Genomic DNA, 25,086 nt, shown 5'->3' on the forward strand with positions numbered 1-25,086 from the left:
TTCTTTTTCTTTCTTCCTCCAATTTTTCTTCTTGGTTCTGCTTTTGGAAAAGGCCAAACATCTTCAGGTGTCAGAATTCCATCAGGTCTACTTGTGTTTCTTTCACAGTGTTTTGATTTTTCTGGTGTGAAGTTTGAAACAGCAGAATCGTCTTAAGACAAGACACTTGCCAAGTACATGTTGCTTTAAAAGCTGCTGTGATGTTTTAGGAGTAAATGAAGCAATATATGCTGTGTTCGTCAAAGCAGCTAGGTTATGAATGGTTACCGTTTTGCCAGGATTAAATAACCGCCAATCCTTTTTTGCAATTTTCAGTTTTGATTTCAATGGTCAATTTAGTTATAATGTAAATACACAGTTAATCCATTATTGTTTAACCCTAATTTTGATATTTTATTATAATTTTGAGCTGGAATACTGAGAAAACAAAAGGTATAAGTATTAACATTACATACATATGCCTAATTTTTTAATGATAGTTAACTTATTTTAGGCATAGCATTTGACTCAGCCATTTTATTATGGGCCTAGGCATATTGAACTCTACAAAATGGCTGTAATAGTCCTATGTTATTGCTTAAATGAACCATATACATGTAAAGGGGTAGGCTACATTTCAACAATGTTGAAATCTACCCCCAGCAGTTTGTTGATATCTGCCCCATGAGCAATCATTGAAGTTATAGTAATGTTACTACTTTTAGAAACTGTTTTTAAACATATTCATATTATTTTTAGATGCAGAATTTCTTATTTAATTGGGTAAATAAATCCTGCTTACATCCGTCAACTTAGAGACTGTAAAATGCAGTGCCGAAAACAATAATCACTTTTTACTTTGCAACACATAAAACAGTGTTTACTTAATCACAAAGCACTTATGAAAAGAAATGGAGGGAAATCCATTGCTAGCTGTTGTTCTGTTGTGGAACTTGATTAGTTTCCCATTAACCAATCAAAACAAGGCTCCATTGGTATAAAATTCAAGCTGTTGAAAGGTGCCCCATGTTGAAATGTGCCCCCCTCTCCCCTACATTAATTTTACTTTCAACTAGCATGCCAATTAATTTTGTTCCTTATAGTTTGTTAATTAAATGGCTGAATTTTGTCAATTTGTTATACGTACATATAATATAATTTTTACAAGTTCACGTTAACCAGGGGCTTCGCCCCTCCTATGAGTCCTATGTGTTTCATCACCCCAACTCCCACCCTGTCCCCCAGCGTGTGTGCAAGTGCTTATTTGAATACCATACCAACCTGTAGAATCAGTACCACACATCCCTAATAAGTTATTGTTATTATGTTTCGTATTTCTCTTTCAGTTTCATTAAATAATGCATGGGCATTTCTGAATGCAGCCCTTCTCAAGCTGTAGTTTTACTGACTTAAAATTTAACTAATTTATAAGCAGAACCTAAGATTGGACATGATCATGTGTTTAATTGAAATAAGTAAATTTCAGGGTTATCTTGGTTTTTCCCACTGCATGGACTCGAGATTTGCCTAGTGACAGTTTTGTGTGGTGTGCGGATGCCTTCCTGCAGCCATGGGACGCAGCGTTCCCCGAGCCTCAACCGAACACCTTTTAGGGTAACTCGAGGACTTTAACATTGCTATTTCTGATTGCGCTCCATCTGACTTTTTTAGTTAACTATTTAATGCTTTCATTTTTCCTCGAGACCTACTTCAAGTGATAGACTGCTTCACGTAATTATTTTTATTTTGTGCTACAGGTTTTTAAAATGAATGATTTTAACTTTGTCTTGACACGGGGGTGTACTGGACAGAACCTAAACCGAATTCATGCCGTTTTGCTTTTCGAACTGCTTCACTATTTTTTTTTAATTTGCAATTGAAATCATGTATGAGAGTCATGCATAGTAAATAAAGATCTTTCCACATTTTTATGTATCTTTTAGTTCAACCACGTAATTAACAAATTTTGAGAATGAGGCGTGGGAGATACGTGGAGAGCAAACATTTATAACCACCTTTTCTACTAATTAGTAGCAAGCCCAATGATCAGAGCGGGCCAGATCTTGTGGCTGGAGGGAATCGAGGGAGGAGGAAATAGAGTCTGGTACCTACATAGGTGAGTTCGTATGCCTTCCCATGTGGAAGCACTCTAGGCAAAAAAATGATGTCTAGGAACAACTCAGCCATATTCTTGGCTGAGCCACGTTTATTGGCAGTGGAAATGGGGACAAAGTTTTTGAAATAGCACTGTGGGGGAACTAAATAGGCACCACTTGGGTTGTCAAATGGTTATGTGCGGCTGCTTCTCACCCACACACTTTATATGTCAGTGTATATATATATATAGGCCCCACTTCTATGGAGATAAACATACATGTAACACGTTGGGCTGTGTTAAACTGTGTAGAAAAATCGATATTACTTATGTGGCTCTCCGATGGTATGTGCTGATATTATGTAGGCCACAGTTAGGTGTTAATTAAATAGAGGTAGGTACAAATATACATAGACATACACTAGGGTAAATGAAATTATAAATAACATAACACAACACTCACAAATAAAATATATAATTATTTATTGCAAATGAAAAATGGATTCAAAGTTTACTCTTATTAATTATATTTATTTAATTACTAATTATATTCAAAACCTAACTGGTACTTGGCATCATAGATCACACATGAATTCCAATCATCAGGAGTTATGGTGCGCACATTTAAGTGTTAACAAAAGTCTTTATTTGGGTTCGTCGAAATTACACAGTTTTACTATATGTTTTTAGGAATCTTAATTAAATTTTCCTCGGCTAGTAAGGTTCGAAATATCGTCGGTAGAGCTCAGAGCCTCTCAATCTGTAGGACCTCTGAGTCGATGTAATAGTGTGTAAAACAGTTAAATTCGTATCAAAATATCGTTTATATAGTAGATAATGTCAAATTACTTGAAAATATCAATGTTTACATTTGTTTTTGACGGCGATGTGACGAAAAACGGGAGTTACGTGACGATGTGCATAAGTGGAGGAAACAAATTTTTGGCACTTTTAATTACTCACGTTTTACACTCCTAGGTCATTTATCTTTTTAGATAAATCCTAAATTATGTTTTAGACTCCCTAGAATACATAATTAATCATCCTCGGTTCGGGATGCCTACCGCTCATTAGCTAATTTGTAGGATTTATTACCATCGACGTCACAAACTACAGCTTTCTTAGCTGGCCATTATAGAACTCTCTCTAGCTTCTTAAATAAAGCCAGTTAACTTAACTTTCAAATGGCGGCCCGTGATTGGCCGAGAACCAAAATCAGTTACATAATTTCCTTAATAAAACGGGAAATCCGCACGCAACAATAGCGCGGATTACAAAATTTCACGTACAATTTAAATAAAAAATTATTAAAATAATAATTTACATTACAAAATAACGGCGTTAACTTTACCGTTTACCGTCTTAAAGTTCATTTAGTCCTTAGAGGGGTCCCAACAATACGTCCAGAAAAATCCATAGAGTCACTTTCTCATAGATACACATAAAAATAAATTACTGTTTCTGAAAATAAATAACATATTAGACATAGAGCAAACAAAATAAATAAATCGTAATAAATAATAATAATTAATCTGTCAAAACAAATAACATGTTGCAGTACAGCACGGCATGTCTTTGCTAGTTTTAGCTTCATCTTTGATATTCGGGAGGATTGGAAATTTCACAGATGTTTCATTATCATAGTTAGCTTAAAAGTCACTATGATCCCAGATTTTTCACAAATGGAAAATGTAGAGAGGACGTTGCAGTGAACCAGTGGATTTTCTCAGGGTATTCCTCCCTCCCATGCATTCTGTCCATGTGCCATTATCATGTCATTAACCCTCACCCTCATTGTCTCTAATGACCAAAAGGCGACATGATGTTAAAGCTCTTGATTTATTTAATCATATTGCTGAAGCCATTTGATGTCAAGAGATTTGCTAACTTAGTGTATTGTTTAAGTGCATGGCCATACAAATAGATATTTAGTGTAATGTATAACTGCCTATGTCTCACCTTTTAGCTCAGTGGTTAGAGCTCCTGGCCGGTGAGCTAAAGGTCCTGGGTTTGATCCCGATTCACTTGTGAAAACATTCCTTCCCGAGGGAAGGACTGGATGTTGTGTTTTCCCTTCACCACTATACTGCAAAACAACGGCACCACCATAGAATCACCCTGTCAAAAATCCTCAGGTGCCATACGACTTCCACCACTGTGGCATTACCTGAGGTGGCCATGCTATGACTCTAGTATAAAGAATTAATCATCATAACTATCTTTGCATCAAAATATAATATATACTTCTTTCCTTAATTAGGTACCTATAAATATCATGAAAGTAAATTTTTGCTATTGTGATTTAAAAGCAGCTATGCCAGAAAAATCGGTTTTAGTGATGGTTAATATGCTACACCCACTGTGTGTGAATTGCAAATAGATAAAATATAATTTTAATTATAATGAGTTCCATTCGTTAAAAAAAAAGGTGTGCCTTGAAATGAAACAATGCGTAAATTTGACTTACTTAGTTAATTGATACGAAAAAGGCCTAGAGCAAAGATGAGCAGTGAACTTGCAGCTTGCAGTCACACAGCCTTAAGACATCCTCCAAGCTTATGCACCAAATGTGCTTGAATTTACATGGAGACCTAAACACTGTTGAAGTAACATGGGCAGTTTGTAGAATCTGATGTTAGTAAACAATTATTTGGCAGTATATTGAGAAGTAGTTCTGGAAAAACGACTATTCTTCCAGATATGTAGTGGACGGTATCATTATCAATTGAAGTGATATTCTAGTGATAATGACAGTGGTTGCAGAAGTTCAGCACCAGCCTGCAGATCTGTGGGAGCCGGAGTCTAGCTCAGAGGAAGAATTGACTCGGCCACTCTGAAGTGGTCTGAAAATGTTTCTGAGAGTAATCTAGTTTGATAGTCTGCCCAACCAGCCCACCACCCTAAATTCTCCTTACATTGTTGTGTTTAGAAGACACATGCTACCCTTTCTTGCATTCCTGGGTGGGAGAAGCCAGGCCTACTTTGGTACTTGGAATCAGTCATTTTTGTTGCCTCTGCAACAAATTTGCTTCTGCTAGAAAATTGAAATTGAGTTGAGAACTTTCTTCAATAATAGCAGAAGGTTAATGAGCCTAATAATCCAATTATTTGTGCTTATTTGTATTTATTAGTAATGTATTGTGTTTTTTTTAACATTTTTCTGTGATTTTGTAATTGTTTATGCCTGTGTCTTGTTTTTCTGTGTTGTTTAAATTATGTACCATAAGTTGTCATTTGTTATAAATTCCTTTATGTAAAAGAATCTGACAAATTTTTGTAGCTATCTAACTACTGATGATTTGTGCTTGTCAGAGCACGATCGTCGCATACTTGAGTCAATGGCGATGAAGAAGGAAATAGAGCGAGAGAGTAATGAGCTTGCTCATCAAGCTCACTTGTTGTGGGAGCAAGATCGTGAAGCAAGGGAACAGGTATGATGTTAGCTCCCTATTCCCCTTTTTTGTAGCTTGGTATTTATGTCATTATAAAAGATTTAATTAGTCTCATCAATAGTAAAAATACTAAAATATGTATATAAATTCACTGCTAGAGGAAAATAACCTCATTATCGTCAAGTCTACTTTGCTTGCCAGTTAAGGATAATGATAGCTTAAATTTTGATGAAATTGTTATGTAAGTTTTGAAAAACTGTACACTAGTGTTATTGTGGCATGTGGATTATTGTAAGTAAACCTAGTGTATAGTCTGTCCTATAGTTAGTGCTTTTATCTGATTGTTCTGAAAGTTCAGTACACATTTCCCATGGCAACACAAGTGCCTTACTAAGCCAATGTCTATGAACTGGCTGCTTATTTACATACAATATGGTTTTGTTTGGAAGATATGTGAATGACAAAATTATTTTATATTATGACAATAAAACTCAAAATTGTCTTTAAACTTACTTCTTGCTATAATCTAGGGATTATCCCTTTTTAATGCTTTCTTTTGACCACAAGATATCATAATTGCTCTTTTATGGTATTATTTTATTCAGGAGATTTCTATCTACTGAAATAATTTCATATCCTAATTAAAATTTTTATTGCCTTCAAGGTCCAGATTTTGACAAAACTTACATGTCACTTGTGCTTTTCTTTTTATTTTATATATATAATAACAAGATATTGAATATCCCCTTCTGTGGCATTATTTTGTTCGGAAGACTTGTTATTAATGAAAGAAATTAATGTTAGCACCGATGATGTACTTCGCGTTCACCAAGTGCTAAATTTTTGTCATGACTTGGTGATCAGAGATTGTATAAAGTATAACATTTTTGTAAGATGTTCACTAATTAAAGAAATTCATATTTCATCAACAAGTCTTCAAAATGTTTTGATGAGAAGCCATTAAATGACCATATAAATATTACAACAGTGCAAGTTTAAATGCTTTGTTAGGCCTATGTATCACATGCACATCAACTTGGTGAACTATCCACAATTTTTAATTAGCCACAGCAGCACTTCCCTCAAATAGCTCCAACAATCATGACTTTTGTTTATTAGGCAGAGTGCATACATATATTAATCACTATCATTTAAATACCCATTTTATTTGGGCAAGCCTTTGAGTTGAGAATTTATTTCTAAACTACTCTTATTTAATGCATTACTTATCTGGTAAAGGGGTTTGTAGTGCATTAATTAATTTTTTCCCCCAAGTATTATTTTCCAGGAAATGTTAACGAGTGATACTTGCTGTTATAATATTTTTTAAGGAAAAGTGAAAATTTTAATTCTTCACCATCTTAAACAGATTCTTTCATTTCATAGTTACCAAAATTGTTGATACTACCTGTAGTAATACAATAAAATATTGCAATTAATCATTGTTCTGTGGGTTATTGCCAGTTATTAATACAGTTGGTCATAAAAATTAATTGAAGTACCTAGTATTTAAATTTTTGTGTGACTAGTAAATGTTTGGTGCCCATCCATAAATTTGGCTTTCCTAGTTCCTGCTATGTTAAACTGCTGTGAATAAGTGATTTATGGAGAATTATTTGTTATTCAGCTAATGAATGAACAGGCGGCCTATTGGAAGGAATATGTTGCCGAGAAGCGTCAACTGCAAAATATGGAAAATGCTCATAGGTGGGAAGAAATGAAGCGGAGCTTACGTCACTCACAGCAGATACTGGAAGCAAATATTAGAGAAAAGGAGCAAAGGGCAGCAAAATTAAAAAAGTCAGTGGAACAGAAAAAGGTATGTTTCTGAAATTTGGTCATTATGAGATGTTGCTTAGTACAAAATACATTTACTTTTTCTGTGCCTGCATTATTCTTTTACCATGTTCCAATCATCTCTTTTACTGTACTTCAGCAGTAGTCTGCTTCTCCCACATTCTTTCTGACCATTTGTGTGGCCTCTTTCTTGAATACCTACTGTAACTTCATCATTTTTCTTAGCATTTACTCTCTTCTCTTCTTCAATCACCATACAATCTCAGTCTAGCTTCTTTTGTAGTCTCATTCAGAACCTGTAGGAACTCTAGTTTTGCTTTTGAAAGCTTATTTACTATAATGTTTTTCCTTAAATAATCTTCGTAAACTTTACTGCTTTCAATCTGATCATCTTAGCAACTAGGTACTGTCCAGGACTTGTATTACTTCTGTTTTCACTGTGGTGGCACCTTTTTACAATGCAAAGCTTCGTGAGCAATCATATCATTGCTGTCTTTACCTGTTTATTCCACGTACTCCCTATTTACCCAAATTCTTTGTCATATAAACTCAACACTATCTATTAATTTACTACCTCTTACTCCATCTTTATTTCTCATCATCATCATCACCCATCATCCACCATCATCATCACCCATCATCCTCCATCCTCCATCATCCTCCATCATCATCACCCATCATCCATCATCCTCCATCCTCCATCATCCTCCATCCATCATCCTCCATCATCATCATCATCATCATCATCATCATCATCATCATCATCATCATCATCATCATCATCATCATCCATCAGCATCACATCTTAACATCTTCATTAACACATTCATTTTAAGCAAAGTACTGGAATAGTTCAACAGTAAATTGATGGAGTTAGTTTTGTTTTGTGTAAAGGGTATGTTTTATCATGTATTTCAGCTGATGGAAGCAAGTGAGCGACATCAGCAAGCAGCAAAACGTAGAGCTGAAGTAGAAGCTGCTCAGCAGAAGCTGGAGATAGAGACTGCAATATGGCAGCAATCGCTAGATGAAAAGCAGAGAGTTAAACTGGAAAGAGCAGAAAGTGCAAGGAATCAGAACCGGGAAAGTTTTCGTAGAGTAAGCATACCTTTATTTTTACCATTATTAGTAATACAATGTCAGCCCCATTCCATCCATGGAAAACTACATGTCAGTTTTCATTTTTTTTTTTAATTCCACTGAGATTGGTAGTGTGGTGTAGCATTTAATTATGTACAGTAATAAAAATCTTTGAGGTAATAAGTTGGTTGTATCCAATGTTATATCAATGCAATCTGCAGGGAATACTTGTGTCTATTCACTGGATGCCCCAGTTTTTACTTAAGGATTTGTTTTAGATTTATAGTTTACATCGTGAGCCATCTTTATGCAGTTGAGCAGTGGGTTTACAAAAGAGATGACACTATTTATATTTAAGCTCTTGAGCCTTGTTGTGAAACAACAAGGAAGGTTTAATGTAGTAAATTGGTTATATTTTTATCATAATTTTATACTTGTGGACTGATCTTACAAGGGCTGTTTTTTTTAAATAAGTTCCCTTTGGTCATTAAAAAAATTAACTTGTGAATAAAGGTTTTTATTGATAGTTTTAGTTAATTTTTTCATATAACCGCCATTCAGTTCTAAGCCTTTTTATAACCCTGCGCCAGTTTCTTTAACCCCTCTGCATAGAAGTTTGCTGCCTGGGTATTTGACAGTGACGAGTTCTTCATCGTCACCCACAAAGCGGCCGTGGTAACATCTTCACAGGCAATCCAGCAATTAGCAAACAGCAGCCAGTCTCTCGGATCATCCAAGCAAGCAGGCGAGTCATGCGCCAGGAAGTGTGGCTACTTGCAGTGCAGATGAGTGAAGCTGGAAGCCCACACACAGGGGCATTTGTCGCAGCACCCCAGGCCCTGCGACGATCAAGCTGATGGCATCTTCGTGAGTCACAGGCATGGCTGGCAACCCAAGCTGACAAGGAGAGCAGGGTCTGGTGTGTGAGGACGTGTATTGTGATTCGCCTTTGTGTGCGGGCCTTCCGCTTCACTCATCTATACTGCAAGTAGCCGCGTTTCTTGGAGGGTTAATTCCCTGGAGGCGAACTTCTATGCAGAGGGATTAAAGAAACTGGTGCAGCGTTACGAAAAGCACTTAGAACTGAAAGATGACTATTTGGAAAAATAAAGTAGATATGTAGTAAACTAAAACTGTCAATAAAATGCTTTTTAATGGGTTTATTGTTTTTAATGAGTAAACAGACCTTATTTAAAAAACAGCCTGTGTACTATCATACAGGAGACTGGCATATACCTGGGATTTGTGGGAAAAACCATTAGAGACCAGTCTTATTGTAAGGTTTCATGAATCTGTATCCTATAATTATATGCATTCAGCATTAAATTTACTATTTGACATTATCAAACGTATGGTTTTAGATATTTGACGTTTATTTCAAGCACCAATTTCTTGAATGTTATTTCTTGCCTTGCCTTGTCTTACACCATTTTTGTGACTCATTGTACTCTTATAAATTGGATGCAGTATACAATCTATGTCATCCTCCAGTTTCCGTATTTACTCAATTCCAAGAGACACGTTTGTAAAGACTTTTTGATTAAAGTGCATCTAGCTTGTATAATTTCTTTTAGTGAAACTAAAGATTAGAAGAGGAGTGCATCTTAGAATCAATGGTGTCTTATTTTTGAACAAATACAGTATATGTGTATGTTTTTTTTTTATTAATTTGGTATTGAGTGGGAAAAGGAATGCCTGGTTATATGGAATGACTAGTTCGTTGGATTAGTATAAGTATTTGGGAATTACAGGAAGCCGGATGATATTGCAATCACCAACTGGCAATGGCGTCTTGAAACACTCGAGAGTTGCACGCAATGAATGTGTTGTTTGGTGGTTTCAGAGGGTGGCCAGTGCGAACCGCGTGGAAGAGCTGCGTCACCAGGAGAAGTGGGCTGAGATGAAGGCGGAGACGGAGGCCACTCTGAGGGAGTTGAAACACTTGTGTCAGATGAGGGACAGACATGCCCAGCAGCGATATGCTCTTCTTGTCCAAGATCGAGACAGGCAGCTTAAAGAACAGAGGTAACATTTCTTATTGTGCGTGGTCTTTACTAGACCTCGCCCATTATTAATTTTCAACTTGTATTCAATTTACTACTCTTTCATTATAGAAATGAAGTAGAGTACTAAGAGACGATGTCTAAATAAAATTTGTTTCATGGGTGGGATGTTTCCTAAGTGGTAGGGCTTGAGTAGACCTACAGCCTGAGTGGTTATTTTATGGCTTTCAACCATAATTCAAGCTCAGATTTTCCTATAAGTTCTTCTGTTTACCAAATTAATAATCTTTAGTCAATTATAATGCTAAATTTTGAAATATCTGGGATGTCTGTTAACTATGAAGGCTAGTGTACTCAAACATAAACTGGACAGTTTGGTGTGGTGGATGGCATGTGCCTAAATCTGAGTATGTATGTGTACTTTCTGTATGGTTATGTCTACCTGTGGCATTGGAAAATAAATATGAGTGGGAAAAGCAGCAATTTTGTAATGTTTCTAATTTGCCAACCATGCAACTAACCTCTGCTTATCATGTATGGCATACCTAATGAGTGGTCGTGGTGCTCTTCAGTTTACTTTCTGATTTTGTACAGGGAAAGAAGATAAGGTATGTGCTACATAGTGTGATGCACAAGATTTTTAATTATTCACCTGTCTTTGCTGTTCTACAATATTTATCACCTAATTGATTGATTTTAATTTAAAGTTTTATGTCGAAATAGTTTTTTTTTTGTTTCATTAGCTTTCTCTTTTCCTTAATAACTGTCCAGAATGTTGACAGATTGAAACCTATGAGTTACCAATGTTGTTGGTGTTTTTTTCTTTCTTTTCTTGTTTATTTTACATTTTGGTTTCAGTAGTGATCACATTTGTTTTCTTGAAAACATTTTCACAAGTGTAAAAATCAAAACTGTTTTTAGTGTTTAATACAGTCATCATCTGAGTAATCCTTATGGGTGTGGAATTATGATAATCATAATAATATGGCCTAGCTGTATCTTGTGACTGTACTTCTCCATTTTAGGCGATCTTCTGTTTCTTTAGTACATGATTATTTAAATATGTATATGAAAAACTGTTTATCTGGAATAACAACCTTTCCATAAGTTCACTGCTTTGGAATCACATCTGTTGTAATGTCGAATCATAACAAGGTCTTGTTTGCTTTTTCACTGTCTTTGTATACCTGGAAATGGTTAAATCAAGTTATTTGCCTCTATTAGTTTGTGAAAGGTATCAAATCGGATGTTAAATATAAATACACTAGAGTTCCGTTATAGCGAGGTGTCACGGTTCCGGGTTTGATCCTCGCTATAACCGTGTCCTCGCTATAACCGAATTGGACAGATTTTGGCCCCCAAAAAATAAAAATTAACCGAAAATAGCATAAAAATTGTGTTTAAACCTGTATAATTGGAAAATAACAGGTTATATTAACGAAATCTTAATTTCTGTGAGCAGATGTGTGAATTCTCTTTAAAACGATACCCCATAAGTACGGATGCGATCACCGATTGCGTCAAAATAACCAGAATACCCTACCACGCCACGTAAGTATACCATCTCAGCCCGCGGCCGACACAGCATTGTCCTGCTATATATTGCCGACGCGGGCTGTCTGCTGGCGGCCATGTTGGTTCGGGATGTTGCTAACAGGTGGTGCTAGTGTAGCGCGACGATTTAATTCCTTACAAAAAAGCAGGAGTGCGGCTGCGGCAACGCACGTACGCCTCAAACGAAATAGTCGCTGGAAAACTATACTTTTTTTCATTTAAAGAAACCTGTCAACTTTTTTAGAAAATAAATTTGGGATTAAACTCAAACCATCACCACCCCTTTCCCGGACAAATACCCCAACAACTGACCGAAACAAAAGTTACAAGAAAACTGTCCTACCGATTCGGAAATAAATACGGTAGTGCCTACTAGAGGTGTAAAATTAACGAAAAAATGTGTACCCGTATGTATTCGTTAATTTAACAATTAGTACTCGTTACTATTGTTACGTTACTCGTTACTTCTGATACCGCATAATTTGCTATGTTATGTTGCAGCAACGAATTCAGTCTTATTGCGTACGCGTGCAGTATGACGTCGCGTAAATAATAATAAATAGAATATAAACAATTAATAGTTTTTGTTAACCAAGAAACAATTCAATCTCATTAGAGCGGCTTTTTAATATTATCTCTTTTAAGATAACAAAAAAAAACGTGAAAATATACGCGATTATAAAAACAAAAACATACATATTTCTAATTTGTAAAAAAATACTTTCTTACGTTGTTTCTGTTCCAATCTCAAACTTTGTCTACACACGGCACAGATAACTAACGGAAGTTTGATAAAAGAAAGAAAGGACGGGATTCTATTTTTAAAGCTACGCACTTAGGTGGCGACTGCACGGCTGAAGAATGTGACAGGCGTCAACGGCAGGATGTCTAGTGGCGAGCGAGATGGGTGGAGATAAAGCAGACAAATAATAAAAGCGCGCTTCAAGCGATCACGCCGTAAATTCCTCAAAAATACCTCGTTATAGCCGTGTTCTCGCTATTACCGTGCTCCCTATAACGAGATTCTACTGTAATTGCACAGAGAAAACTGATTTAAGTTGGTTTGGTTGCCACAGTGGCTACTTTTCAGATTTTTGTTTGGTGACCCCTTTAAGTACTAATCAGTACCTCTGTTAAGTGGTGAATTTTAATGTTTTGAAAGATTTATTTGCAGATTTAGTTATTTAATCATTTAGCTGTTGATACATCATTGTGTTTTATTTTAATATTTTGGAAATAATTTTTTTTTTTTTATTTATTTTGGTGACAGCTTGGAACGTTCCCTCAAGTTTCAGCAAGTGCACAAATTACATAAAGAGTTGGACAAGGGCTTGAAATTGTGGCAGGATCAAGTGTCAGTGCTACACTGGGAATCCATACACAAAGCCAAACATAAAGCAATGGAACAGATAGAAATGAAAAGAACTCAGCTTGAACTAGAAAACAAGGCACGAGAGAAACATCATAAACAGCTTATGGACAGGTAAGTTTTTGTGTTGATTTTAAAGATATGAATTTTTCACATATTTTAAATGCTCTTGTTAGTTTGCAATTTACATTAAATTTTAATTATATTGAATAGCCTACACTAAATTATTAAGGGTTGCCACCACCCAGCAGTCCCGTGACTGAGAACCGGGTTGAACTTAGTGATGCGGAAGTAGTTTAAAATAATTTAAATATGAGCTTGATCCAGGAGGACGCCAGGTTAGCCCGGACGTCTAGCCTCAGGGTTGGTGTGGGTCACTGGCCCCAGTGTGGCTCACTAAGCTCGGTGGCTGCATCTGTTGGTGAAGACCCTATCAACTAACAACATCCTTGAGCGCTCCCTTCTCCGCATAGGTAGTTGAATCCTAAGTAGGTCGGGTGGAGAAATACTGAACAAAACAAACCTTTGGTGGGCGTGGTTTTATTCACATGAGTCGATGGGCAGGCACTTAGTCTGGGTCGGTATGCTACAAATTACACTGTAAACACTGTTAACACATGTTGCACTTCACTTTACTCATCTACACCCTCTAGCGGCCATCCCGCTATAGAAAGATTGCTTTCCGAATCAGTTGTCCCTGTACTCTTTTTAAAACTATACAGTATGGTCGCACGACGAAGGAGAAGTTACGGGGAGAGGGTCACACCCTTATTTTTCCACCAATCATGTGCTTACATTCATATTTTTTGTGAGGCTGTTCCATCTGTACACCATTTCCCTCATTCGAGGCATAACGTCGACAAATACACAACAAAAACAAACCACTAGTCATTCGTTGACCTAATTGCGTGACATGTGAAGCAACTGGTACGGTAATATGAGTAGCTATTTCAGTTTCATTATTTGTTGAGCACTGTGGTAAAAATTTTATATGGTGGACGTAACGATGAACATTTTAGTTTACTCATCTTGCTATTCTTTTCCGTTTTAGGCCGGACTTATACTGTATTATCCGTAAATTGCGTACAATTTTTCGTAAAACGTGTGTTGAAAAATCATGGTACCAGGCTTATTCAAAATTTGACAACACCGCAGGGTAATGCTGCATAATGCACAGGTTCCTTCAAGCTCCAAGGTTGGTTGATTTGTTACTGCTTAAAGGAACGACTGACATCTTGCATGTGAATTGTGCTTTGTGATTTTGTTTTTCTGTAAGAAGACGTTGCAATGATTGCTGAAGGTTTGCGGTAGAGATCATTTACTCCTGCTGGAAAAAAAAAAACGTAAAATGATTTATAAAAGCTCAGGATATGACAACTCGTGCCTGGTTAGAAAAAATATCTCGGAAAATCGTATACATGATTGGAGGGGGAAAAATTGTTTTTGAGTGATGGTATTATTGCAATAAAAGGTTTATTTAAAAGGTGAGAATTTGTAGCGTGTGCTTCCTCATCAATTTTCAATATGTTTTGTTTATAATCTTTCTAACGTGGCATTGATTTCGGTCGTCCTTGACCGAGATGTTTATGGCGATTCGCTGCTGTAAACAAAACAGTTGTGATCGGTAGCCATTACATTAATGATGTTTTTTTTTTTCGGTCCCGGTAAACATGTTATTCAGAGTTAATTCATTAATAAAATATTTATTACCCAGTATATTTAGATACACGTATTTATGACAAAGAATTGCACTGAAAATATTTATAAATTTTGTAATATCTTTTAAGCAAAATAAATAAAATGCTGCAAAAACATAACCGCATAGGTTAACACCAGTACCAAGAATACTAACTATGCTGAAATTAGCTCTATCCACTGGATCTATTTACCACCCGGTTACATCATTGTACAGAGAGCTTGGGACAACAGCCTATGCGATTACATGCAAATAAGCATATTCTGTCCCTGTTTTTATTTTTTTCCATCAAAATGTGCAATGATGTCGTTAGACCTAAGGGCCTTCCTACAGATGTCTACTACCATTAAAAAATAAAATTAGAGAGTTAAACTTTGTACAGGTTGCACCAGGGCCTCTTGAGGGTCTCTAATATGTGGTTTTCATGGTAACTTAAAAGGTAATTCAATATTTGGAATAATTACTTATTTCCATAATAAACATTTAAAATTAATGCGAGGCTTTTAACCAGCATCAAATATTCGTAGTAATGGAATCCTCACAAATGGTTGAATTTTAAAAGAGAAGCTGAACAAACAGTGCATAACCTAAGTATGTCATTTTAATGATTTTTCTTATGTAGCAACTGATATTTACTATTTCCCTTTTATGAAGTTTTCCCTGTTAATAAGTTTTTATCATCCAGCCTCTTAAAAAAACACTTTCACAGGGTTTCACTGTGATTACTTTTCATGCTACAACTATTGATTCTATTTTAACACTATACTTTTCTTTAATAAGATCTAAACTGGAATATTCCTCTATTATCTGGAACTTAACTGATAGAAATAAAATCGAAAATATTCAAAATAAAGTAATCAAATTGAATACAGATAATTAGTTTCCTCGTTATAATTTTTCATCTCTCTTTGATCTATAAATTACTTTAACTCTTTGTAAAAAATTCTTATAATTCAAAAGTTAATTGTAAATACCTGTTGAATAACACTGGCTTAAGAGTTCCTATATTTTACAGCCATCTGACTTTAACTTTTTTTTTTAAGTAAAAATAATATTTTATATAGTTTCATAAAAAATTATAATAATCTTGAAGTTCTCAGAAAATAAACAGGAAACTTTCTTTTATTCTTTTCTATTTCATTACACTATTTTTTTCTCAGATGACAATATTGTCTTTTAAACATTTTTACATTTAATTAATTATATCTGTGTGTCTGTCCATTGTTAGAGTGTATTTTAGTAGCTGTCTGTTGTTTTGTCTATAATACACATCCTTTAAACTCGCTTTGAGTTTTATTGTGCATGTATCAAGTATATAAAATAAAATAAATATTTTGTGGCTAATAATTTATAAAAAAAAGCTTACATTTTAAGTAAAAGGTAGTTGAAATGGAAATGTAGACAGAATGGGGCAGATACTCGTAGAATCCTAAAGAATGCGTGAGGTGAGTATGGAGCATTGGCGGAATGCATCAATGGGCAAACAGACGTAACCAGAGAACACACACTGGCTCGTGGCAACATGCACCAAATTTACAACTTTTGAAAAGTAAGGGCATTGAACCCTAATTGTTTTGGTGGGAGACAAATGATCTGACCAATCAACTATCATGACCCGATTGGTATAACACACATAATTGTTTTCTAAATGCTGCCTTGTATGTGAGGTGACTATGAAAGCATGTTCATTGAGGTAATTAACAGATTTTTACCCAATAACCTTTGTCTTCATATGCAGCATACACATGTATAGTATAGAGTTGTGGAAAGTAACTGTGCTTTTTAGATTATCATGTTTTGAATAATATTAGAAATATCATTTGCTACCACCTATCACATTGCTAAATGTACAGTTTAACTGTAAATTGTTTTTTTGTGACTGTAAACCATGCAATATTTGTGTAGAATTTGTAAAGAAGAAGAGGCAAGAATTTGTTACATACGAGAGCTTATTTCGCACAAAGAGGCAAGGATGAAGCATTTGGCTTCGGAACGAGACCTAGCCATTCAGGAGTCGAGGCTGCAAGCCCAGACAACAGCAGATCTGCGGGAGCATCTGAGGTGAGAAGCCTTGCCAGAAATCCTTAGGGACTGTAATTGTTTCCTAGCTTTCATGTTTGGTAGTCCAGTTAAATAATTGTATCAATGATTATGAACAAGAGAAATTTTTTTAAAATTAATTACATCTAGAACTTGATCAGACTCTTCACTGAATATGCATGTGACACGTGACTGATAATTTTAAGATAGAGGTGATCTGGTGTTGCAGAAAAAGATGAAGGGAAAGGTTGCAGTGGCTATGAATATGGGATGTAGTTGAAAACATTTATATCAGCACAATTATAAAAAAATAGATGATCAAGTCTTAATAAAACGTGCACAAATGTCTCCCATTCTTTCTCTTTGCCATTTGCCAGGCAACTCACTCCCATCCCGCCCTGGTACCACCACCTCTACAGATGCCAGTGTCGCCAGCACATTCCCAGCCGAGCTCTCTGCACTTTGCAAGAGAAATTAAAATGTTTATTGTGAGACTAAAAATTAAAACCAATCACAAAAATAAAATGATTCATTGTTATGTTTGAATGAAATATTATGGTAGTAAAAAAATATACTTTCCATGTGAAGTAGATTGAAAAAACAAAAAAAAATAATAATTAGGCTTGATGGTTTGAGTCTTACCCTCTACAGCAATGCATTGAAAATAAATAATTTTAATAATGTAATGATTAAAATCAAATTTTGTAGTTGTTAGAAATACCGTATATACTCGTGTATAGCGCGCCCTTTTTTCCCCTCAAGTAAAGGAAAAAAATAAGGATGCACGCTATACACGGAAAAAAAAAGTTTGGGGGGGGAGGCGGGGAGGAGTGGAAGTCGTTAACTGACGGGTGACGTTTCTGGCCAGCCCCCACACATACGCACAAGCAACAAGGCCTCTGTTTCACACACACACACACACACACACACACACACACACACACAGACTCACAACCTGGTTTCTCGTGCACACACACACACACACACACGCACGCGTGCGCGCACGCAAGCTCGCACATCATGGTCTCTAGTTTATTTTTAGACCTCCCCCCTTTACAGAAAGCCAGCTCAGAAGCTAGTAAAAAAAGAGAGAGAGAGAGAGAGAGAGAGAGAATGTTGTCACCAGTCCCCCCCCCCCCTCCCCCCCCCCCCCATCCAATTTCTTCGCTTCCTCCATTCCTCATCCCAGCAGCGACCGGTGAATCATCTAGTTCTCCGCGCCAGCTTAGCAACGTAGCGTGGCACGCCTCCCTCCCTCCCGCCCACGTACCAGTTGTGACGATACAGCGCTTCATTATCTTCCGTCTACACAGCAGAGTTTAAGTATTTTCCTGACGCATCACCACACATCAATTTAAATAATCAGGTACCACAAAATGTTAGTAAAGTTTATTTATGGGGAAAAAAAATTTCAATTTTTTTTTCTTTGGAATTTGTTGCAAAAATCGTGGTGCGCACTATACACGAGGGCGCGCTATACACAAGTAAATACGGTAAGAGGGATCTGGTTTACATATTAAATATTGCGTATTGAATACAGAACTATGAGGCTGAAATTCTGGTTGCTGTGGTTTTGTCTATAACTGTCTTAGCACACACAAAAATGTACTATGTCACAAGTTATGAAAATAATTACAGTCTATCAACACAAATAGGAATCACCTGAAAAATGAAACAAACCACTGGAAAGTGATCGCACAGGTGCAGTGATGCTACAATTTTATCAATTATTTAAAGATACTGATAATATTTAAATATACATTCTAGCTGCTTGCACTTAATTTTTACTTGTTCAACAAGACAGGTTTACTTTTTTTTGCTTCAATATAAAAACTTATTTGAAATGTTGGTAACTTTCAGATGTATGGTTGTGTTGTGTTTTTGTGTGTTTGTGGTTTTTTTCCACTTAATTTATTACTTAATATAGGGAATCAAAAGGTTTTTTTTCCTGTGTAATATCATGCATAAATATTAAAATAATTTTAGAGCTGTAGAGCGAGGTGGCACAGTATAAGACACTACTTACATCCAGGTCGAATCCTGGTGTGCCATCATGATATTGGTGTTCCGTGGTTTGCCGAAACCACACCAGACAAATGTTAGGATGGTTCCTTACAACGATTCTTTCCCCGATTTCCTTAAACTGCGTTGTTGAGGTCATCCATCTGTAATGACCTAGCTGTCGATGAGACGTTAAAGCCCAAGCAGAAAATGTATATATCTGTGGATGGCCCGTGCACTAACCAAAAGTATTTTTTGTGTTTCAGATGTACCCTTTCTCCAGAAACATTTGACAGAAAAGTAGCACATGTAGCTCTAGAAATGCGCTTGTCTGGTCGTCCACCATCGGCTAGTCCAACAATGACCATGTCTCACATTTATCTGGGCTGAAGATATTTATTATTGTTATTTTTATATTGTTTTTCTATTGTTGAAGTTTTTTTTGCACGTAATTTCATAAAGTTAAGTTTTGCATATCTGCTTAAAATTTACAAGTATGTTTTCAGCTTTAGCAACTTTTTGTGGTGTGACATCCTAAAGATTGCATCCATCCATTGCATCACAAAAGTAGGTGCTGTTTGTATGTATTAAAAATTTTCATAGAAATTTTCAAAAATATGTATGTACATATAATAAATTTTGTAACTGCTGTTGAACTGTAATTGAAATGTGATAAGGCTTATATATGTATAACATATTTCAGTTTCTCGCAGTTGTAGCTTGCCAACTATATTAGAATTGTTGAACATTTGCATTATATAATACCAGGCTTTATTTAGCCTAGCCTTCACTACACACAAAATCAAGGATTGTGGCTACCAATTTAATTATGAATAAACCACTTTAAGATACTGTATTCTGCTGTGCACGTTTACTTTGTCCTACCTTACCTTTTCCCAGCTATTGTTACTTTAATTGTTGGTTAAATGAAAGTAAGTTAAAATGTTAGAAAGTATTTATTTATGCATTATGGCTAGGGGTATGCACTTTTCGTGTTTATTTGTTCACAGAATTCGAGGTTATTTTTCTGGAAAATCTGTGTTATTTTTCTCTGAAAGGGAGGTTATTTTGACTACCAAAATGGATAACAGTAATACCAATTTCCTATCTCAAGTCTCGTGAAAATTATTTTAACACTTAATACACACCAAATACTAACTATTTAATATTAAAAAAGATGACATTTAAAGAGGTATAATTAAAATATGAATGTCCAGTATTTGGAGAAGTATGAAGTCATTTCTCAATTCTTATTTAAATACTTACTGTACTCACTGAATTGTTCACTTCAAACCATTGGCAAACTGCTTACTGTAAATTACCGCTTCAAAATTATTACAACACTTAATCATCACAGCAAACAATATTTAAAATGAAAGTTAACTTAAAATAAATGAATATCAATTAAAAACAACACAGTAAGTAGGCTACGCTCACCAAGTTATTCACACTTTCTGTTGCCCGTTTCTTATGTTTTTCACTGCCAATATGCTTTGCACACGAGTCTTTGCGGTCCCATGTCACAGACACATTACAAAAACGACAGAAAATGGTTTTTTCATCGCTTGCATACAAATTGTGTTGTGAAAACTCTCTGGCCCGTTGTTTGGCAGTCAATACAGGTTTCGGTATTTTTGTCAACAAAAGTAATTACGGTAAATTAACACATTTTTGTTAAAAATATTTATTACTTCGGATAAATATGTAGGCCTACGCCACGTAAGTATTAGAGCACAACTACCACGCCACACAAGTTCAATTCATACCATTTACAAGTTTGTCGTATTCAACCACGCGCGGGACGGCCGTAAACAGCTTTGTTTTGTTGTCACTTCGTGTGAGTGTGCGTGAGCGTGACTGCGCGCGCTGCCTACCGGCTGCACTGCTGCTGCTGCTGCTGCTGCTGCTGCTGATTGCATCGTGTGAGCTCAGCTAGTAACCACGTGTGGTGTAGCTACTGCGTATTTGTTTGATGTTTTGTGTACAAGTGTATCAAACTATACTCACGTCTTTGCTTACATCGTTCAAGTTATTCAAAACATTCAATTTCGCCTCTGTACATGTTTACACCGTTTTTCTTACCATAAATACTAAAAACATCGTCACATGTTCGCGTGTGAGAGGAAGCAGCGTATCGTACTCTAGTTGAATTATGGCGGCCGTGTTTATTTATTAATTCTGCACTAGGTTAGGCCTACGTTACGGACTTCGTCAGAAGTACATATTTTTAGCATAGTTTAATCAAATAGTTATGGATATCGGGTTTATTTGTTTTCAAATGTTAATATTCACGTAAAAATAGTATCCTATAATGTGGATATCGGGTTTATTCCTTTCAAACTGTTAAAATTCGCGTAAAAATGATTTTATTGCAAATTCGTGATTATTCGCTTTAAAATGTCAAAATTCGCGTAAAAAATCGTTTTATCGCAAATGTAAATTTTGCATACCCCTAATTATGGCATTATGGTAGATCATGTTATGTTAGAAAGTAAAGGATGCTAGGGTAGTAAAGATTTTAATCTGAAATAATGAAAGATAATAGTAGTAATTTTGTAAAGTAAGGTACAAAAAAAAGCTCACTCAAATTTTCGAATTTTTAGAAGGCAGTGAGTTCAAGTATTACAAAAAAAAACTGCTCGAAACTCAGATTTTGCATACTCACAGGTCTACAAAATACAGATTTTATTTGCTGAAAAAGTTATCAAATAAATCATACTATGCTGTTGCAATTCTAAGTAAATCTATTTTGAATAAGGTAGCTTAAGAAGTAGGCCTACTTCTGCAACCAATAAATATGTCTGGCCTTTTAGATTTCTCCTTGATTTTACTGCCAGTAAAGTAAAGTATTAAAGAAGTTTTAGATGGAGTTTCCAGACCTTTATGCAATATTTTCACATACCAAGTGTTTTTTTTTTTCACACTTGCATGCAAATGGTATTACATCTATTGCAACCAGTTATTCACACAAGTATATTCAAAATAATAATATGGAGCATATGAATTGATGTATTTTCTACCAGAAGCAAAAATAACCAAAGCAGTGTCTCATGTACATGCAGAAAAAATACTCCCACCATTATGTGAGTTTCAGTAACAAACAAATTCTAACAGCAATGCAGTAACTGTTAATAGCGCACACGGAAATTAGTTTGGCATTGTGTTTTGTGCCGATTTCAACATTTGAACCAAGAATTCATGCGCACGGAAAACCACATTTTGGAGGATTTTGTTCGAGTTGTTTAATGTCATCCTTAACCTTGCAAAAAGAAGAAAAGAAAACATATATTTACCACTTCATTAACCTAACTTTCATATATTAATTTTCAGACTACATTAAACTTTTGGTTTTCTAACATAGCAATGCAGCATTATCATCTGTAACTATTCAAAAAACATTTTGTGATTAAACTAAAACATTTATGTATTTCAAAGTGAATTTGTAAATTTGGCTAAGTTTAGCCTTACTTTTTATGTGATGACGTCGTACCGCCTGTGACAGTGAAGTCCGGTCTCCACCCCGCCAGTACCGGACCCTGCTGCGAGACCGCACCCCTAGTCTAGCCTATGCAGGCTGACACTGCCCCCCCCCCCCCCTCCTAGGCCGGCCGCGGTCAACGGCAGTCGACAACGGGTCATCAACTAGGACGGACGTGCCGTTCCCCGCGTTTCCCATCCGTTCAAGTAACAACCGTCAGGTAATTACGTGCGTGTGTGTATTGTGTTCAGCCACCATACCCTAATCAATAGCCTAGGAGCTTATTAGTGCACGCTGGGGCTGACGACCCACCACAGCAATGGCTAGACGCTTTAAGACTAGCCTGGCGCCCTCCTGGAGAACAAACACCTCAACAGAGACACCAGCAACTACTAGGCTCACCCCGGGTATCGAGCTCAAGACCCCGGGTGATGGCAGTGAGTATGATCAAATGAATCATTCTGTTTGTAAATAATCAGTTATCATTGTCAAAAGCACATGAGGCAAACTTGCCTTTTTTCTTATTTCATAAATCATCAAAAGTTGGCTAACTTTCTTGAGAATGTATCAGATTGCAACAAAAGGTATTAGAAATGTTAATAATTTTTTTTGTTTCATTTGTACTACACAAAATAAAGTTTTATTTATTTATGTATCATCTTTACACCAATGTTAAATGAAACTACATGAATTCAACTCAATGATTCCTTTAAAGAAAATTCTTGGTGGGAACTTTGACTTCTTTGTAGCTTTGAACACCCCTAAGACATGAGTAAATGAGTGGTGTATTTTTATGATGTAGAAAATTAAGAAACCATATTTTAGTATGGTCTGGTTTTTTAACTTGAGCTGTTAAATTAAATATGATATTAATCAGTAAAGTACAAAAGAAAATAACTGTGGATTAGTGAAAAAGGTGTACAGAAGAGAGAACAGGTAGTGAAGATGTAGTCTTTCAAGTCCCTCCATTTCCTACTCAGCAAAAGAATGAAGTGGGGAATAGTTTTGAGATTTTCATTCTAACTATGGGTAATGACTCAAAGCAGTCTCAAGTTAAAGTAGTGATGTGGTTTTAATGTTATAAGTGCTGGAAGTGCACGACAATTTTAATTTGTCGGAAGAAGATAAAAAGGATTTTGATGAAAGTTTTGCAGGCATTCTCATCCTATTGTGACCCAGTAAAGAATATTGAGGTTGAACAAATTAAGTTTCATAGCAGATCTCAAAAAGATGGAGATTCCTGTGACTCTATTTTTTCAGATCTAATGAAACTAATAAAGAGTTGCAAGTTCAAGGATCAAGCAGATAGTGTAGTGCGGACCAGAATTGTTCTGGATATACACGACAAAAGTCTTCAAGAACATTTGTTGAGAGAACCAGATCTTTTGCAAACGAAAGGTGCCGGACATTGCCTAGTGGCTGAACACTGAAAACAAGCAGAAAAGGTTTTTGTGACACCAGTAAGAAAGCAGATGGTGAATAAGAGACCTTGGGTATGGTAGACAAACAGAAGTAGTTTCAAGAGCAAGTTGAGAGAAGCGCAAGCAATGATGGTGTAACGACACATTTCAATGTAGTCTATGTAAAAGAATACATAAGAGAAGGGAATGTCCAGCACTTGGGAAAGAGTGTCACAAGTGCCATAAATTGAATCACTTTAAGGTTGCATGTAGGCAAAATGTGTCGGGAGGTTAGGTTACCAAACAATGACCTGGATGAGTACTTAGTTAACATAATAAAAATATTGAACATAATCTCAGTGCAAGATTTTGCAAATAAATCACATAAAGTGTCAAGTATGTTCCTTGTGAGTGAAAAACAAATGTGTAGCTTTTAAACTGGACATTGGATTTGAGGTAAATATTATTCCTCAAAGTGTTGTGCAAGCAGTGGGCAAGGAAAGTACACTAAAGAGAGTGGACATAATGCTGGAAGGGTTTGGAGGAACAGAGGTGAGACCACTAGGTATTGTTAATTTAGGTGACTGGGCAAATGGGGCCACAGGACAGCCTCAGAAGATAGAATTTTTGTGGGTGAGAACACACAGTGCAAACTGCCTATTTTAGGATTACCTGGGTGTACTAACCTAGGTCTTGTGTCCTGTGATTTTGTAGAGGTGGTCCATAAAACTGGCCTACTGAAGAAACCTTCAGGACCGATTATGCAGTCATATTTAGGGGCACTGGGTATGTGCCGAAAATCTGCAGTTAAAAGTGAACACCTCTGCGACTGCAGGAAAAATTGAGAGCACTGGAGTCATTAGGGGTAATAGCCAAGGTTGATCAGCCCACAGGATGAGTGAGCAACCAACAGTAGTAGGAAAGGCTGACAAATCACTGAGATTATGCTTGGATCCTACAGCACTAAACAAGGCAGAGAATTTCAATTGTTTCTAAGTCTTGAAGAGATTAGTAGTAAATGCCAAAATAAATCGGTATTTGTAGGCCACCAGGCTGTTGATAGAATTTTATTTGACCAACAGTGACCTACAATTTCGTTGCTCTATGTCTGGAGTTGCACATGTCAAAATCCAAAGTCGTAATAAAATATTTTGTTACTCGAACACCTGGCATAATACGCAACTCCTGTGACCGACTGTACT

General features: G+C 36.1%; 1 protein-coding gene across 9 annotated transcripts in view; it reads left to right on the forward strand.

The window, feature by feature from the left end:
- LOC134529165 (coiled-coil domain-containing protein 177-like) overlaps positions 1 to 19,862 on the forward strand; it is a 71,250-nt gene extending 51,388 nt beyond the window's left edge. For all 9 annotated transcript variants that reach the window (XM_063362982.1, XM_063362978.1, XM_063362981.1 and 6 more), the window contains 7 exons: positions 5,355 to 5,505; positions 7,094 to 7,285; positions 8,182 to 8,361; positions 10,187 to 10,368; positions 13,171 to 13,383; positions 16,871 to 17,026; positions 19,273 to 19,862. In XM_063362982.1, coding sequence (XP_063219052.1) covers positions 5,355 to 5,505; positions 7,094 to 7,285; positions 8,182 to 8,361; positions 10,187 to 10,368; positions 13,171 to 13,383; positions 16,871 to 17,026; positions 19,273 to 19,396 — 1,198 coding nt within the window. In that variant the 3' untranslated portion in view covers positions 19,397 to 19,862. The remainder of the gene's footprint in view (positions 1 to 5,354; positions 5,506 to 7,093; positions 7,286 to 8,181; positions 8,362 to 10,186; positions 10,369 to 13,170; positions 13,384 to 16,870; positions 17,027 to 19,272) is intronic.
- Positions 19,863 to 25,086: the final 5,224 nt, after the last annotated feature.

Source organism: Bacillus rossius, chromosome 2, assembly GCF_032445375.1.
Source record: "Bacillus rossius redtenbacheri isolate Brsri chromosome 2, Brsri_v3, whole genome shotgun sequence".
Classification (NCBI taxonomy): domain Eukaryota; kingdom Metazoa; phylum Arthropoda; class Insecta; order Phasmatodea; family Bacillidae; genus Bacillus; species Bacillus rossius.